At 35.9% G+C, this 15599-nt stretch overlaps 2 protein-coding genes across 3 annotated transcripts in view; one reads left to right on the forward strand and one right to left on the reverse strand.

The window, feature by feature from the left end:
* METAP2 (methionyl aminopeptidase 2) overlaps positions 1-4197 on the forward strand; it is a 30123-nt gene extending 25926 nt beyond the window's left edge. Inside the window, exons 9-11 of the mRNA XM_004381233.3 lie at positions 565-668; positions 1232-1347; positions 2024-4197. Coding sequence (XP_004381290.1) covers positions 565-668; positions 1232-1347; positions 2024-2276 — 473 coding nt within the window. The 3' untranslated portion in view covers positions 2277-4197. The remainder of the gene's footprint in view (positions 1-564; positions 669-1231; positions 1348-2023) is intronic.
* A 356-nt stretch (positions 4198-4553) lies between these two features.
* The window catches only part of USP44 (ubiquitin specific peptidase 44), a 27765-nt gene continuing 16719 nt past the window's right edge, over positions 4554-15599 (reverse strand). For both annotated transcript variants that reach the window (XM_023735727.1, XM_004381235.3), the window contains exons 4-6: positions 12993-13101; positions 7410-7615; positions 4554-6479 (exon numbers count right to left, since the gene is read on the reverse strand). In XM_023735727.1, the coding sequence (XP_023591495.1) occupies positions 6280-6479; positions 7410-7615; positions 12993-13101 (515 nt within the window). In that variant the 3' untranslated portion in view covers positions 4554-6279. The remainder of the gene's footprint in view (positions 6480-7409; positions 7616-12992; positions 13102-15599) is intronic.

Genomic DNA, 15599 nt, shown 5'->3' on the forward strand with positions numbered 1-15599 from the left:
AATAATAAAATTTAAGACTTCATAAATCCTACCATTTCAACACAACATCCTCATTTTCATATTACTTTTTTATTGTGGTGAATGTATATGTAACAAAACATTTGCCATTTCAACAATCTTCATATGTACAGTACAGTGGCATTAGCTTTGGTCATCATGTTATTCAACTGTCACCCTTATCCATTCCCAAATTTTTCTGTCACTCTTAACAGAAAGTATCACATTACCTTTTAGTCCATAACCATACAAACACATTTTTCATGTTTATCATCGTGTATATGACACTTTATCTTGAAAATAACCTCCTTACATGACCCCCATTGTGTCCTCATCCCGTAATTCTTTTTTCCTCCATCCCCCTTACTTATAATTTTTAACCAATAGCCTTGTGTTAAACATCTTTTCATATTCTGCTAGATTTCCAATTCATATTTAACTAAAGTTACCTAGTAGTGCCATATCTTGTTTTTAAATAAATGCTTGAACTGTGTTCCAAAAAGCCAAGCATCTGTTTGTACTTCTAGAGACCCCAAATAGCTATTATTTTTCTGTTTATTATAACAGTGAAGCCAATCCGTAATCTAAATGGACATTCCATTGGGCCATATAGAATACATGCTGGGAAAACAGTGCCCATTGTGAAAGGAGGAGAGGCAACAAGGATGGAGGTTTGTATGCCATTAACACTTTTTTTTATGAAAAGCATTTTGATTTTTTTTCCCAAACTGAAGCTAGTGATCATTCAGTTTAAAATAATACAGTATGTTGAGCAAATTAAACTTGGCCATCCCTACCAAACATGGCAGGGAATTGGGCCGTGTGAATGTCCAAAGTGTATCGTATCTGGTCAGAACAGTGCGGGCTGAATCAGCTGTGGAAGTTGGGGCTGTCAAAGGATTGATTATTCAGCACTTAATGAGTATTTATTGAGCATCTACTATGTACCAGTGTCTTTATTAGGCACTGGAGTTATTTATAGTAGTGAACAAAACAAAGAAGTCCCTGCCCATGTAAAACCTACTTCCTAATGGGGGGTGGGGGGTGGTAGGGCACAGATAGACAAAAAACTGCTAAGGTGATAAAATAGGGAAGGATGGATAAGGAATGTTAGGGGATTTTTTCATGCTGCTTCTTACACAAGGTAGGGAATACTTCAGCTTGAAATTGAGATGGTAATTGTAATTAGTTTTTAATTTTTTCTTCTCTCCCCTTGACCTTTATATTTTTTAAGGAAGGAGAAGTGTATGCCATTGAAACCTTTGGTAGCACAGGAAAAGGTGTGGTTCATGATGATATGGAATGCTCCCATTACATGAAAAATTTTGATGTTGGACACGTGCCAATAAGGTGAGACTGTTGATTTTGATATGACTGTTAAGTTTCTCTTCCCAGCATTTAAAAAAAATGTGAAGAACTTTCAAGGTGTACATTCATAATGTACAGTTGTACCTCCTAACAATAAGTCCTATTGATTTCTGTAATACAGAAATTGGCCTCTTAAAACGGTTTACTGAGATGGAAATGATATAGGCAAATAATTCTTTTCAGATCCAGTTTCTAATAAGTAATTTCAGAGATTATTTTGCTTACATTTCTAGGTTATTATTATTTTCCCATTGGTAAACTTTATGTTTTCGTTATTTACATTTTTTTTTAACCTTTTGGGGAAGATAGTTGAAGGACAGATTTACACCTAATGCAGGGCATTTAGCTTGATGGACAAAAAGGATATTCTCACTATATTCTGTAGATAAGTGTGTGCTGGGAGGTTAACACACACGGCAGGTACAAACAGGAAACAAACGTGATAAGATGGCCTCCAGTTGGTCTCCTATTCACTGGCATCTATAATTACGTACAGGACTATTTATACACTCTGATTGTTTGAAAGAGACAACAAACAATTCTTTGGATCTTGATTACTCAGTGAAGACCCAGATAAGGTTTGAGTTCTTTTTAATGGAAAAATCTTTGAGTTGGTAACTTTTCAGCCATCTGTTAATCTTGGAATTTCTCCTCCCAGGCTTCCAAGAACAAAACACTTGTTAAATGTCATCAATGAGAACTTTGGCACCCTTGCCTTCTGCCGCAGATGGCTGGATCGCTTGGGAGAAAGTAAATACTTGATGGCTCTGAAGAATCTGTGTGACTTGGGCATTGTAGATCCATATCCACCATTATGTGACATTAAAGGATCGTATACAGCGCAATTTGAACATACCATACTGTTGCGTCCAACATGTAAAGAAGTTGTCAGCAGAGGAGATGATTATTAAAACTTAGTTCAAAAGCCACCTCAACACCTTTATTTTCTAAGCTTTGTTGGAATACATTATACCACATTTAATGTGCAACATATTGTCTAACGGTGGACCTATGTAATGCTTTTATCCGTGTTTGAAAAGGAAAAAATTTGATCAAAGGCAAACGTTCTAATGTAATTAAATTAACCAAGGAAAAAGCTTTCAGGACTTTCAGAAATGTTAACTGTTTTTCTCCACCGTCTGGGAAAATGCTATAAAGGTCAGATTAGTTAGGAATGAGTAACAAACACATTTTGTTTGAGATGCTTTTCAGATATTTATATTACCATATTCCTACTTGGATGCTTTGAATGACTACGAACAATTCTGCACCTATACCCTCTGGTATTGCTTTTTAACCTTCCTGAAATCCATTTTCTAAAAAATAAAGACATTTTCAGATCTGAGAGCTATACTTCAATGTCTGTGGTTATAATTCTGGAGAGGAAATAGCTAAATTTAATGTAGGGATTTGTAGAGCCTTTTGTCTGGATTGTAGGCCTCTACACTGAAACTTTCTTCTGACATAGTGGGTAAAACAAAATCTACAAATGCGTAAAGTGAGTTATTTTTTCTTCGTGAATGAATATACATTTAGGAGTATTTTGATTTTCTTTATAGGACCGTGTTAGTCCTTGTCTTTTTTTCCCTCCTACATTGGGAAGATCCACTAAATGAGAACATGACTTAATAGGAACATATTGCCAACTTGAAACCTTGATTTTGTAAAATGGGAACGTTTATAGATCTTTGTCCAGTGGTAGTTTTCATTGGGAAATATATTCAGCGTAGTCAAAGGGCCAAAAAGGTGTTTAAAGTTACAGTAGCAAAGAAAACCAGGGAAACATTCCATGTTTGGATTCTTGTTCTAGTTAGTAAAGCTAAATTGAAGTTATTAGGCTTTTTCATAAGTGAGCCACATTCTATCACACTCTACCGTCAAGTGGCTTGGATTCCTAACATTATGGGTGGTATTTCAGGAAGTGAGATTACAGTGACCCTCCTTCTAGCAGCTAAGGGCAGAAGTAGAATGTAAGATGTATAATTGAACTGAGTCCCACTACCAGTTCTTTAGAATTGCTTGAATTCTTACATGTAAACAATTTATTGGGAGTGTTCCAACACAGTTTTAAAACTTATGTACCAAGGTAAAGCCTTAATTTGTATGCTTTAGTACAAAAAAGATTTTACTGCCTCTGGGATGCTGTTTAGTTTGTATTTTGTTTAACACTTTTTCTCATAGGAAGAGAAACCGCTGACTTCTGTACGTAGGTCATTTATCACATTAAAACGATGCTCTTTTGGCATTAGAGCTATATTATGTTACCTTGTGGGATATACAGTCTAGTTTTTAGCCATATGAGCCATGTTTACTATGGTGCTAATGTTCAATAGCTACCTTCCAATTATTTCTCCATTTTCTGTGATGATGTGCTAGTGGCAGAACCCATCCATTCATGCCTGGACATGTTACAGAGTTTGGGCCCTCCAGCTAGCTCCTGTGGGGTTTTGAGTCCATACCTTTTTGGTGGGAGGTATAAATATCTTTATTTCTAAGCCTAGGAATTTTAGAATTATCCCAGTGAGTGAAGAATTTTGGTGCTTCATAATACCTTTTCAGCAGCAGTGATCTCAAACCAATTGTGAGTTCCACGTTCCCTTCCCAGGTAACTGCTGGGAGCATTAGCATCAGTGCATGCCCCTGGAATGGCTGGAAGGGATATGATCTTATAAATAGGAAAGCTGTCACTTAAGAAAAAAATTGTATTGTTTACCTACTAGCCATGTATCTCTTGAAATCATTTTGTCATGTTTACAATAATGTACCTTCTATTGGTAACAAATTATTAGTTTGATGTTTAACAATAGTGCCTTTAGTAAATTATTTTATAACCAAAACACGTTGTTTTTTGTTAGATCAACTTAGAATGTAGAAGTCCGTGCTGAGATTTAAGATGTACAGTAAGAAATCTGAAAGTTTCTGTTCATTGTCTAGCTTTTAGTTTTAAGGGATTAAAGTAAAAGATTAAGTCACTTTTCTTCGTCATATATTTTTACATTGAAATAAAGCACTGAAACAAGCAACTATACCATTACAAACAACACAGCTCCTCAAGACTTGTTTTAAACACTGTTGTTAAAATAGGTGCTAAGAGAAGAAAAAGAAGTATTTCACAAGCTAAAATGTGTGGCAAAGTAACTTAAGTAAAAAGTTGTCTTTGAAAATAAAAAAAAGGCTAGATTCATGTATCTTGTCCACATAAATCTTTAATGAGGTATAATTATGTAACAGTTGAGGTAACAACTTGCATAGGTGTTTAGCAATAAAGAACGATTGTAAACCTTAGCCATTTTATACTCAAGTTGTATTTTTGGCACAAATGATTTGTACAGTGATACATTCTCATTGCACTTTACTATGAGCTGCCTCAAATGCCTTGTTTTCTAAAATTTAAGAAACATTTGCCAATAGAGGGCCTTTTCAAGTTTATACTTAAAGAGGTGATCACAATAGCAAACAGTATTCTACAGGATATTATCTTTTAAGATTTCAGCTTGCAAACAAACCAACTTGAGAAAAAAGGAATATATGATCTAGTTAACACCGAGCTGTTACATAGCTGATCCATGTTACATAGCTTATCTATGATCTACAGAGGTTAGTGGATTCTCCCCTTTCTGAATAAGATAAAGTTAGCAGCAGGAGGACTTTAAAGAGATCTAGTAGGATTATTTAGGGAAGAGCATAAAGAGTGCCTCAGGTTTTTTTTTTCTTTAATAAATTGTAAGCTTAGATCATTTTTAATATCTTTTCAAATGTTAGGGCCCAGTGTTTGAATATCTAAGAGGCTCACACCTCCTAGTATTCACATAATCCTAGCAAGAGTAAGAAATTTAGACTTTACTTAGAAAAACGAGATGTTAGACATGTTGCCCAGTTGCCAATTTTGAACAATTATCTTCTCTGCCCTATGCAGTTTTCTCTTCAAGACATTTTTATTCGTTTGAACTACAGATCTCAAGATAGACTATGGTATAAAGCTTCTTTAAGAGAGCTAATCTTAAATGTATAAAATGAACTCATATCAAAGTTAAAAACTGTACTTATATGACATAATATATGGTTTGCTAAATTCTAATTTTTGATATGACTGTTTTATTAGAATCTGGACAAAACCTATTTGCTGCCAATTATCATGATAAGTCCCAGCCATCATTTTTTCATGTCCATAGTACCGAAGTTCACTTAAATATACCGTTTATAAAGCTGCCATTTTCATTTGGATATAGTTTTGACTATGCCAAATAACAATTATTAAAAATAAATTTTTTTAAAATGAAGTTCCATTAGCCAAAGTAATGTCTATTCTGAGCCCTGAAACATACAAAGCCTCCAGAATTATCAGTGAGTGTGACTGATGAGTATTTAGTTGATACCTTCACGTATTACACTTTGAAAATAGTGGTTTAACTCCCTTCAAGGGGCAAAGGTGACTTCAAGATAAAAATGGCCTGAAAGAAATGCCTTTTTTTTTTCTTTTGGTAAGACTGTATTAGTGAAGAAAGTGTCTAATTTTCCTGTCTATTAAGAATCTGTATAGAAAATAATTACAAAAGATAAATAAGAAATATTTATAAAATGATGCAATCTGAACTTCAATAGAAAATTGCACAAATTCATGATCTGAGCCAATTAAGACATCAAAATATAAAAGAGATAACACCAGTCTGAGGTAAACACTGAAAGTTTAAAACTCCCAAGTACTTTGGAAAGTTTAGTTACCTCCTGTTGATACACGCTTTACACTAACTTTGTCTCTGTAAAAAAGAGCTTTGTTGCAGCTAGATAGAAAATGCAGAAACACTGTGTGCACTGATTCGTAAGTAAAAAAACAATGAAGCTCAAAATTCTAAGTCAGCCCTTTTAAAAAGTATATATACAAATCACAACAAAAAAGCCCCCACTGTCTTTAGATCAACTAAATATTTCATTATTAGAGGTATCAGCTTCTTCACTGGGATGCTGGCTACCAGACAGGAGTTCTGGAGGCAAGAGTTTAGAATGTCCGTTCTCAGTAACTCGTTGGGTATAAAACAAGATATAAGCTTGGGCCTTGCATACTTCATCCATAGTGCACATGCTTAGCTTGGAATCATTGCAGTGTACCCAGAAGCCTAGAGTGAAGCACAGAAATATACCTTAATGTTCATAAAAGAACTTTCAAAACTTCTAGTATATGATAAGAAGTGGATTTAAGAAAAGGTGTTAGTTTCAATCACAGATAAGATTTTGAGGGGAAAACAATGTCATTTAATGAGAAAGCTTGGGGCAGTATATTACTCTGGAATTATCTATCTTTATTTATCATAGGAGTACTTGTGAAGTTACAGAATCTGATGAGCTCACCCCATACTCTAATTCCACCAGTTAATGCTTTTGCCACTAATCATGTTATAATTAACTCTTGGTAGTTTAGTGTTGAATTGTTTTTTGTCTACACTTCTTTTGTTTCTTTGCGGGGTGGTGGGGGGCGGGTGTTCCATTCTTCATCAACAATAGGAGGGAAAGGGGAAATAAAAAGTGCAACCGCAATCCAAACACATTGCTACTTGTGAAGACTGTCCTAAGGGGTCAGTGGAAGCAGTAAGTGGAAGTGAATTTTGTATGTTAAATCTTGAACTCAAAGTTTGTTGCAAATATCTATGATCCCCCATTTCATTAGAAGTCCTATCTTTAACAAAATTAACTGAAATAAACCAGAAACACAGGAACTGCTCTTAGAAGTATGCCTTTAAGAAAAGATACCACTCTCTTTGACTTTTAATTAGCCTTATTATCCTATTCCTTATGAGTCAGAATCGACTCAACAGCAGTGGGTTTGGTGTTTTGGTTTTATAGCCCTTACACAGTCAAAACCCACAGTTTTCTGCACAAATCCTCTTTTTTTATGAACAACACTGCAGAAGCAGACATTCTAGAAAGAATCCAGAAAGTGGTCAAGTGCTTTGCTTAAGATGATTAGTGGCCATTTTAGACATCACTAAAGCCTGAATACCAGCTTCCAAGTCTAGACAAAGAGGAAGTAATTTTTCTGATCTATATACCTCCTTCAGAATTATAGCAGTAGGCAGTGTAGTGTCCTGAGCCAAATCCTTTGCCATGGTGCATTACTACAGCAGATAAGTCATAGATAAAGCATTCTGGTCTGAGGGATTTCAGGGACTCCTTGCAGCAATAGGGCTCCATGTTTAAGATCTCCTCGAAGCCAACATGAACACCAATCTTCTCTCGGTTATTACGTCCTGACCACCTGTGAACAAACCAGGGTAAAATTATCAACAAAATCAAGGGAAAAGTATCATGTACTAGGCTTAAACAGACGCCCAGTAATTGAAGGCCCCAGAGTATAGAACACAAAGTATCATATATAATAAATAATGTAAATACAAAATCCTTTCAATACTGAAGTTGGCTACAATGGAGGCATTTAGGCTTTTTTATGAACAGGTCCAGTGAGGAGATTTTAAATATTTGGCTTCTGTAGTTAGATGGTAACAGAAAAAACAACTTTTAGAAAAGAAAATTATGATCCTATGGGCATTTTCCCCCTTCTAACGATAGTGAAGGCACCAAAGGGTTTTTATTTCTAGAGTTTGACTGCTAACCAAAAGGTTGGCAGTTCGAATCCACCAGCCTGTGGGGCACTTCTACTCTGTTCTATAGGGTCGCTATGAGTCAGAATCGACTCGACAGCAATGGGTTTGGTTTTTTTTGTTTGTTTTTGTTTTTCCACAGCATGAGAAGGGTATCCCAGAAGGTAGAATTTGTTCTTGGGAGACATAATCTGGACCTTTATTGGCTAGGTGTGGAGAAAAGAAACAGGGCACCTCCTATTCCTCAGAACACTTTAGAGCTCATCAGACTAGGGAAAAATAGCAACTGTGACCCCTTCCTGTGTGTAAGTCAGTACAACACCCATTAGTGACAAATAAGGTTCTATCATTTTTCTCAATCAGCTATTCATGTTTCCCATTAATGGGTCTAAGCATGGCAAGCAATGTTTTTATCAAATACATACTATGAACTGATGCTATAGGGGGAATAATACATGGTAGTTCTTTCAAGAGACCAAAGTTCAGAGACAAAAGACAGACACAGATGAAAATATTTTAGTATAAAAAGTACTAACTAAAACATGAGGGTCAGACAAACAGGCAGGTAGAAAAGGGAGAGAGGAATATGGACTGGTTTTATGAAGGAAAAAAATGTGAAAATGGTATGGTGTAAAATGGTAAGGAACTAAAGGTGAGTCTTGCACATTATCTTATCTGCTGAACTAGAAGTCATATTCCAATGGCCTCCCCCTCCATTAAGTGCATAAAAAAATCCCACATCCAGTGCACCTATAACTTTAGTAAAAATGGAAGATCAAGCCATAAAATAATAGAATTGCTTAACATAAGAAGTTCCTATCATTTCACTTTACATATGTTTTTCTTTAATATCAAATTCAAACCTTAAAGTAGTAACTGAAACACTTGTAAGCCGTCTAAATAGAAAATATTCATTCTCCTGTTGATTGGTAAGTTGGGTACCCAATTTTTTATGCTGAAGGATAGAAATACAAGAAAACGATAAAGAAGAACAAGATAATACTATACTCAAAATTCATAAATTTGGTTACTTATGAGGAGAGGGGAAGGTAAAAGAATTGGAAGGCACACACAGGGAACTCCTATGGTATTAGAAATGCTCCCTGTCTTATACTTCAAAGGCCCCTGGGGGCCCCTGCCTAATTCTATTCTCCCTTTTCCCCAGAGGTAATCACTATCCTCAATGTTGTATATAGCTTATCTTGCTTTATTTTATACTTAAAAATATACTATTTAATAAAAATTTATATGTAAAACTATAAATACATACACATATACATAAACACACATCCATGAGAAAGATTAAGGAAACGTCTACAGAGAGGTCTGCCATTTGCATTCAAAGTAGTGAACCACAAGATGACAACACCAAAGAAACTATCCCACTGCAATCGTCCTCCCAACTTCTGGTAGGAGGCCAAACAACACAAAAATGCCACTGAAAATATACGTTTACATCCTATCAGAAGTTGTCTTAACATCTATAACCAGTCCAAGACCACGTAACTGATAAGTAGTAAAGCATGGATTGTTTCTCTAATATTTTGGAATTAAATTTATTCCTAGTGTAACCCATGACTCTACAGAGATACATGACTAATATTAGGTTCAAGGTTAACTTTAGGGATCTGGGAGATACATGATAATTAGGGATGCAGAGTGGAATTTTAAAGTTAGTCTCAAAACTGCTGAATGATGGTAAGAGTGAACCTTATGAATTTCAGGAATTAATGTTTTATTAATGCTTTAGGTTAAGATTTATTTGCCTGCAAAGATAATGATTTTTCACAGGATGAAGATTAACTTTTTTTATGCTGAATTTTTTTCCTGTTCATGTAGCTAAGTATATTGAAATTTGAATTTCTATTAGAATTCATTCATTTTTTTCTCTATTACCTGTTGTGTATGAAATACACTACTTTTAAATTTATTATTTTGTTGGATGCTTTTTCTGCATTTTTAGTGAAATCATTTTTCTACATGTATGCAGCTACTTGAAATCATGAAAAAGAACAAAGTAGGAGGACTCACATTTCCTGATTTCAAAATGCACTGCAAAACTACAGTAATAAAAACTGTGGTACTGGTTTAAGGAGGTACTGGTTTAAGGACAGACATATGGAACAATGGGGAGTCCTTTGGTGTTGCAAACAGTTAACACACTCAGCTGCTAACCGAAAAAGGTTGGGAGGTTTGAGTCCACGCTGAGGCACCTTGGAAGAAAGCCCTGACAATCTGTTTCTGAAAAATCAGCCATTGAAAACCCTATGGAGCACAGTTCTACTCTAACACATATGGGGTTGCTATGAGTCAGAATAAACTTGACAACTGGTTTTTACAGATCATGCAATAGAATTGAGAATCCAGAAATAAACCCATATATCTAATACCAACTGATTTTTGATGTGAGTGCCAAATCCATTCAATGGGGAAAATAATCTCTTCAACAAACAGTGCTGAGCCAACTGGATTTCCACATGCAAAAGAATGAACATGGATCCATACCTCAAACCATATATAAAAATTAACTCAAAATGGATCAATGACCTAAATTTAAGAGCTAAAACCATAAAACTCTTAGAAGAAAACATAACAGTAAAGCTTCTGGACCTTCTTTTAAACAACAGATTTTTAGATATGACACCAAAAGCCAAGTGCAACAAGAGAAACAATAGGTAAACCGGATTTCATCAAAAGACATTATTAAAAGAAAGTAAAAAGACCACCTATAGAATGAGCAGAAATATTTGGAAACTACATATCAGAGATGGGTTTAATATCCAGAATATATAAAGAACTCCTAAAACTCAACAACAAAGAAGCTAATAACCCAATTAAAATACGAGTAAGGGACTTTGTTATGGACTGAATTGTGTCCCCCAAAAATGTGTGTCAACTTGGCTAGGCCAAGATTCCCACTATTGTGTGATTATCAACCATTCTGTGATCTGATGTGATTTTCCCATGTGTTGTAAATCCTATCTCTATGATGTTAATGAGGCAGGATTAGAGGTGATTATGTTGAGGCAGGACTCAATCTACAAGATCAGGTTGTATCTTGAGTCAATCTCTTTTGAGATATAAAAGAATGGAGCAGAGAGAGGGACCTCATTACCATCAAGCAAGAAGAGCCAGGAGCACATGTCCTTTGGACCCGGCCGGGGTCCCTGTGCTGAGAAGCTCGTAGACCAGGGGAAGACTGATGACAAGGATCTTTCCCCAGAGCCAATAGAGAGAGAAAGCCTTCCCCTGGAGCTGACACCCTGAATTTGGACTTCTAGCCTCCGAGTCTGTGGGAGAATATATTTTTCTTTGTTAAAGCCATCCATTTGTGGTATTTCTCTGTTATAGCAGCACTAGATAACTAAGACAGACTTGAACAGACATTTCTCCAAAGAAGAAATAACAAATGGCCAACCAGCACATGAAAAGATGTTCAATATCATTAGTCATCAGGGAACAGGGAAATGTAGATCAAAACTGCAATGAGATACCACTTTACACTTTAATAGAATGGCAATTATAAAAAAATAACAAGTGTTGGAGAGGATGTGGAGAAATGGGAACATTTGTACACTGCTATTGGGAATGTAATCACTGTGAAAAACAGTTTGGCAGTTCCTAAAAAAGTTAAACATAGAAATACCATAAACCAAACCAAACCTGTTGCTGTCAGTTCCGATTCATAGTGACCCTATATGACCCAGCATTCTACTTCTAGTATATGCCCAGAAGAATTGAAAGCAATGATACAAACAGATACATATACACTAATGTACATTTCAGTATTATTCATAATAGCTCAAAGATGGAAATTATCCACGTACCCATCAACAGATGAATGGATAAACAAAATGTGGCATATACATACAGTGGAGTATTCTTCAGCCATAAAGGGAAATGAAGTTCTGATACACATCACTGAGGTTCATAGATGAACCTTGAAAACATTATGCTAAGTGAAATAAGCCAGACATGAAAGGACAAATATCATATGATTCTACTAATATAAAGTATCTTTAAAAAACAAAACCAGTTACCATTGAGTCTATTCTGACTCAAGATTACCCCATGTGTGTCAGAATAGAACTGTGCTCCACAGAGTTTTCAATGGCTGTAATCTTTCAGAAATAGATCACCAGGCCTTTCTTTTGAGATGCCTCTGGGGGACTAGAACCGCCAACCTTTCGGTTACTAGTTTAGCACTTAACTGTAGTGTCACCCAGGGACTCCATAAAATATCTAGAATAGGTATATTTATCCAGACAAAAGAAGACTGGTGGTTACCAGGTGGTGAGAGGAGTGGAGAGTGGGCAGTTAAAAAAAGTACACTGAAAATTGGTGAATTTTATCATATGTAAAATGAACCTCTTAAATCAGAAAAAACAAAAAACCAACGACCCAGCAACAACTAGTATGTAAGAAATATGGCCTCAGTAGTTTTCAAATGATAGCACATTAAGTAACTTCCTCAGTGCACCTCATTAAGGTCAATATCTTAAACAATAAGCCCCTCAGGTAAACATGGCTAACACATAGTATGAAACCATACAGTTTTTCCAACAGATTTTCCAATTAATTCACCTGACTGAACATATTTCAGAAGACTAGAGTGGGTTTTTTTTAACTAGTTCAAATTGAATTGCTATACCTTTGATCAAATATTTTCCAAGGATAATGCAATTGGGCCAAATACTCTTAAGTTACAAATTAAGTTAAAAAAAAAAAATTACACCTAAAATAAACTGGTTAGAGACTATAAGCAGATTTAAATTTACTAAGAAAAAAATATTACGTAGCAGACCAAAATGTGATAAGGCTGCCAGTTAGCAATGTATTCTACAAGGGACACCCATCAGGTTTCTCATTGAACATGGTATCTGCTGGTCAGGGCTAAAGATAATGACCAGAATTTATTTATTTATTTTTTTAAAAAAAGAGAAATAGATACATGTCCATTTTGAAGCACTATAAATACAAGGAATAATTAAGTTAGAAGTAACTAGTTGGCAGGCAACTGTTAATACTACTTACCTGAATCGTTTGAGGTGTAGTCTGAGAACCTGAGGTAGGTGGCATATCATAAGCTGTTTCTGGGCCTCTGTGAGTACAACTGGTTTTGAGGAAAACTTTCTATGCTTTGCTGTAATATCAAAGACAGAATGAGATCAAATTAATTTGAAGATATAAGGAAAAGCTGGGTAAACTTTTTAATTGATTCTTAACATTTATTTTGTTATAGGCATTGTACTATGCAAGAAATAGATATAAGCTTTACCCTCAAGAAACTTATGATCTAGTTGAGGTAGGCAGACAAGTAAACAAATAAGTACACGATGTAACAGTAATCCTGTAAATCAAGCAACAAGATGATGTATAATACTATAATTTAAAAAAATCGATTTGGTTGTGCCACTTAATAGAAAAATGTTATTTTAAAGTCTACTTAACATACTTTAAATATCCTCTTAGAAACCTCTCAGTTAAAAAAATGTTTGTGGTCAGTAATTTACTGAGGCTGATCAGCATCTGAAGGGGCATGGCTCCTTACTTCCCAGCCATGGCCAGTGGCCCAAGAGAGCAGACCTTTGCCATCTCTGTACCTGAGACCTCCCTCACTCAAGTGTCTTGCTTTCACTCTTTCAGCATCAGATCTTAGACACTGTAACTCTGGCATTCTTCCTGTTGTCCCCTCTGCTTCTCTGGAAGTCTGCTTATGAATTGTATTCTGCAGCTTATGGCTGGGCTATGGACTACCGAAGTCTGGTCTTGATGTCCAGGAGTTGCTCCTTCAAACTTGTATACCTGCTTTGACTCCAGCCACAGCAGCAGCTGCTTATTGTATGAGGTAGAATCAGTCTACAATGAGGCTGTCTTCCTAGAAGCCTCTCCACTAAGTGTCTGTCCCTGAGATGCAGGTATCCAGCTACTGCTAAATGTCCTGCACCTACATCTGGATTGCCTCCTGGAACATATAATCCAAGTACACTAGACAGGGAATGTCAACTCCTTGACTTAAAATTTTAAACATTTACTTTTCTGTATTAAAGCAGTTCCTTTAGGCCTGTATTTGGTAGCCCCAGTAGATGCATACAAACTTGTTATAAAACCATATTCTGCATTCATAATATCTTTCTACTCCCAAATTTGGTGATGAAAGCACCTAAGACATTCACATTTTTGTCCAAGAAAAAAAATACTTCACGATAGCAAATTTGACACTTTTTTGTTTTTTCACTAACACCTTATAAACCTTAGGCTATTTATAATCAAGTTCATACTACACTACATTCAGAAAAAATGTTAGTATAAGTTGTTCCAGGAAACTATCAATTGATGTGACATTTTTCAATGTTGGAACATCCAATGTTTCTGCAGTACCTTAAAAATTTAGTACCTAAAACCCTAGAATCATTTTTTGAGACATGGAAATTAGGGAGAATACCTGAAAATATATAGTATAACACTAAAATATCATGTGCACATTGATGGGGGACATAAAGGCACCAGATAAAGACACAGCAGATCTGATGTGGTTTTATGCACTGTTTCCCTGGAGGAAGATGCTTCTCTCTGAAATGGCTATTTTCATCCCCAGGGTTTGTTTCCTGTGCTCACCTCTATCAGAGAGCACTTAACATAGTGGATCCTAACTGTCCATCTATTTCCATCATGAGGAATGTTGAGCACTTTGAAAGCAGGGACATTGTCTTACCTCTGTCCACAGTAACCAGAACAATGACTAATATAGAAGAGATACCCAGTAGATTTTTTTTTTAAAATAAATCCTTGTTTTTATGAAGCCAGTTTCCACACAAGCAGCCCAGCCATATACTTTTTTCTATGATATATGCATATTGCTGATAAGTGCTATCAAGTCAAGTTTTTACTTATAGCAATCTAATGTGACAGAGTAGAACTGCCCCATCGGGTTTTCTAGGCTGTACTCTTTACAGAAGAGGATCACTGGTGGTGCAGTGCCTAAGCACTCAGCTGCTAACTAAAGGGTCAAACACACCAGCAGCTCTGCGGGAGAAAGATATGACCATCTGCTTCCGTAAAGATTACAGCCTTGGAAACCCTACGGAGCAGTTCTACTCTGTCCTATAGGGTCACTATGAGTCATAACTGACTCGATGGCAATGGGTTTGGTTTTATTGGTTTGGAATCTTTACAGGAGCAGATCATCAGGTCTTTTCTCCCTCGGAGTCAGAGCCACTGGGTGGGTTCGAACCATGAACCTTTTGGTTAGCAGTCGAGTGCTTAACCGATGCACCACCAGGGCTCCTTTGATATATGTATATATAAATATATAAATATGTATACACACATTCGTATGTATACATTATCATTTATATATCAGTGTTCTGATATGTAGCAAAATTCATAAAGCAAACATTTCATTCAGCACTACAGGACATGCTTTCCTTTTGCTACTTTATTCTGCCTCCCATATTAAACTTAAATTTCTTTTTATTTTATGAATCCCTTCTCTCCACAACTGACTATAGGACCATAAAAAACCCAAACCAAACCTGCTGGTGGTGAAGTCAATTCCAACTCATAGCAACCCTATAGGACAGAGTAGAACTGCCCCATAGGGTTTCCAAGGCTGTAATCTTTATGGAAGCAGACTGCCAC

Source organism: Trichechus manatus, unplaced genomic scaffold, assembly GCF_000243295.1.
Source record: "Trichechus manatus latirostris isolate Lorelei unplaced genomic scaffold, TriManLat1.0 scaffold00081, whole genome shotgun sequence".
NCBI classification, from domain to species: domain Eukaryota; kingdom Metazoa; phylum Chordata; class Mammalia; order Sirenia; family Trichechidae; genus Trichechus; species Trichechus manatus.